General features: G+C 62.3%; 1 protein-coding gene across 1 annotated transcript in view; it reads right to left on the bottom strand.

The window, feature by feature from the left end:
• The window catches only part of TIRAP (toll-interleukin 1 receptor (TIR) domain containing adaptor protein), a gene marked incomplete at its 5' end in the record, with an annotated part of 2,143 nt that extends 1,440 nt beyond the window's left edge, over positions 1–703 (bottom strand). Inside the window, 2 exons of the mRNA XM_009323402.1 lie at positions 5–25; positions 169–703. Coding sequence (XP_009321677.1) covers positions 5–25; positions 169–703 — 556 coding nt within the window. The remainder of the gene's footprint in view (positions 1–4; positions 26–168) is intronic.
• Positions 704–710: the final 7 nt, after the last annotated feature.

Here is a 710-nt window from a genome sequence, read left to right as displayed (position 1 = left end):
GAGCTCCGGCACAGCTCCTGGAGGTCTGCGGAGGACGCGGAGAAGCCCCGTTAGCAACCAAATTCATCTAAAAATCAACTATTTCAATGAATTTACAGAATCCGCTCCCTTCGCGTGGTCTCGGCCCCACCGGAGGGGTGTTTCGCCAGCACCCCACGGCGTACTCACAGCGCATGATGGTGTCCCTGATCTGCCTGAAGCTCTTCTCCTTCAGCGCCATGTAGATGTAGTAGAGGTTCCGCAGCTCCTTGGGGTAGTCCCTCCGATCCACGTCCTTCAACACCGGGATGGTGCGCCCGTTGGCCATCGGAGCTTCGGCCAGCGCCTGGTGCATCTGGTACTTGCACCACGGGTCCCGGAGGAAGCTGGGGGTGATGAGCATGACCCAGCAGTGGCTGTTTTGCACGGCGTCGCACAGCTCCGTCACCACCGCGCTGCCCGGTGCCGCGTCCCGCAGCTGGAGGAAGCAACGGAAGCTTTCGGGTTGACCCTCCAGGTAGGACACCAGCTCCTCCACCAGCTCCAGGTCCACGTCGCTGTGGCAGAGGCAGACGTCGTAGCTCTTGGCCCATCGGGCGCTGCCCGAGGCGTTGATGTCCGACGCCAAGATGGGCGCTGGGCAGACAGACCTGGCCAGGCTCGTGCCAGGAGAGGATCCGGAGCTCTTGGCAGAGGATGAGGAGGAGGAGGAAGGCGAGGATGAAGCAGAG

This window comes from Pygoscelis adeliae, unplaced genomic scaffold (genome assembly GCF_000699105.1).
Source record: "Pygoscelis adeliae isolate BGI_AS28 unplaced genomic scaffold, ASM69910v1 Scaffold1065, whole genome shotgun sequence".
NCBI lineage: Eukaryota > Metazoa > Chordata > Aves > Sphenisciformes > Spheniscidae > Pygoscelis > Pygoscelis adeliae.
Note: the sequence above shows the minus strand (reverse complement) of the source record. Positions and strands in the feature narration are given on the sequence as shown.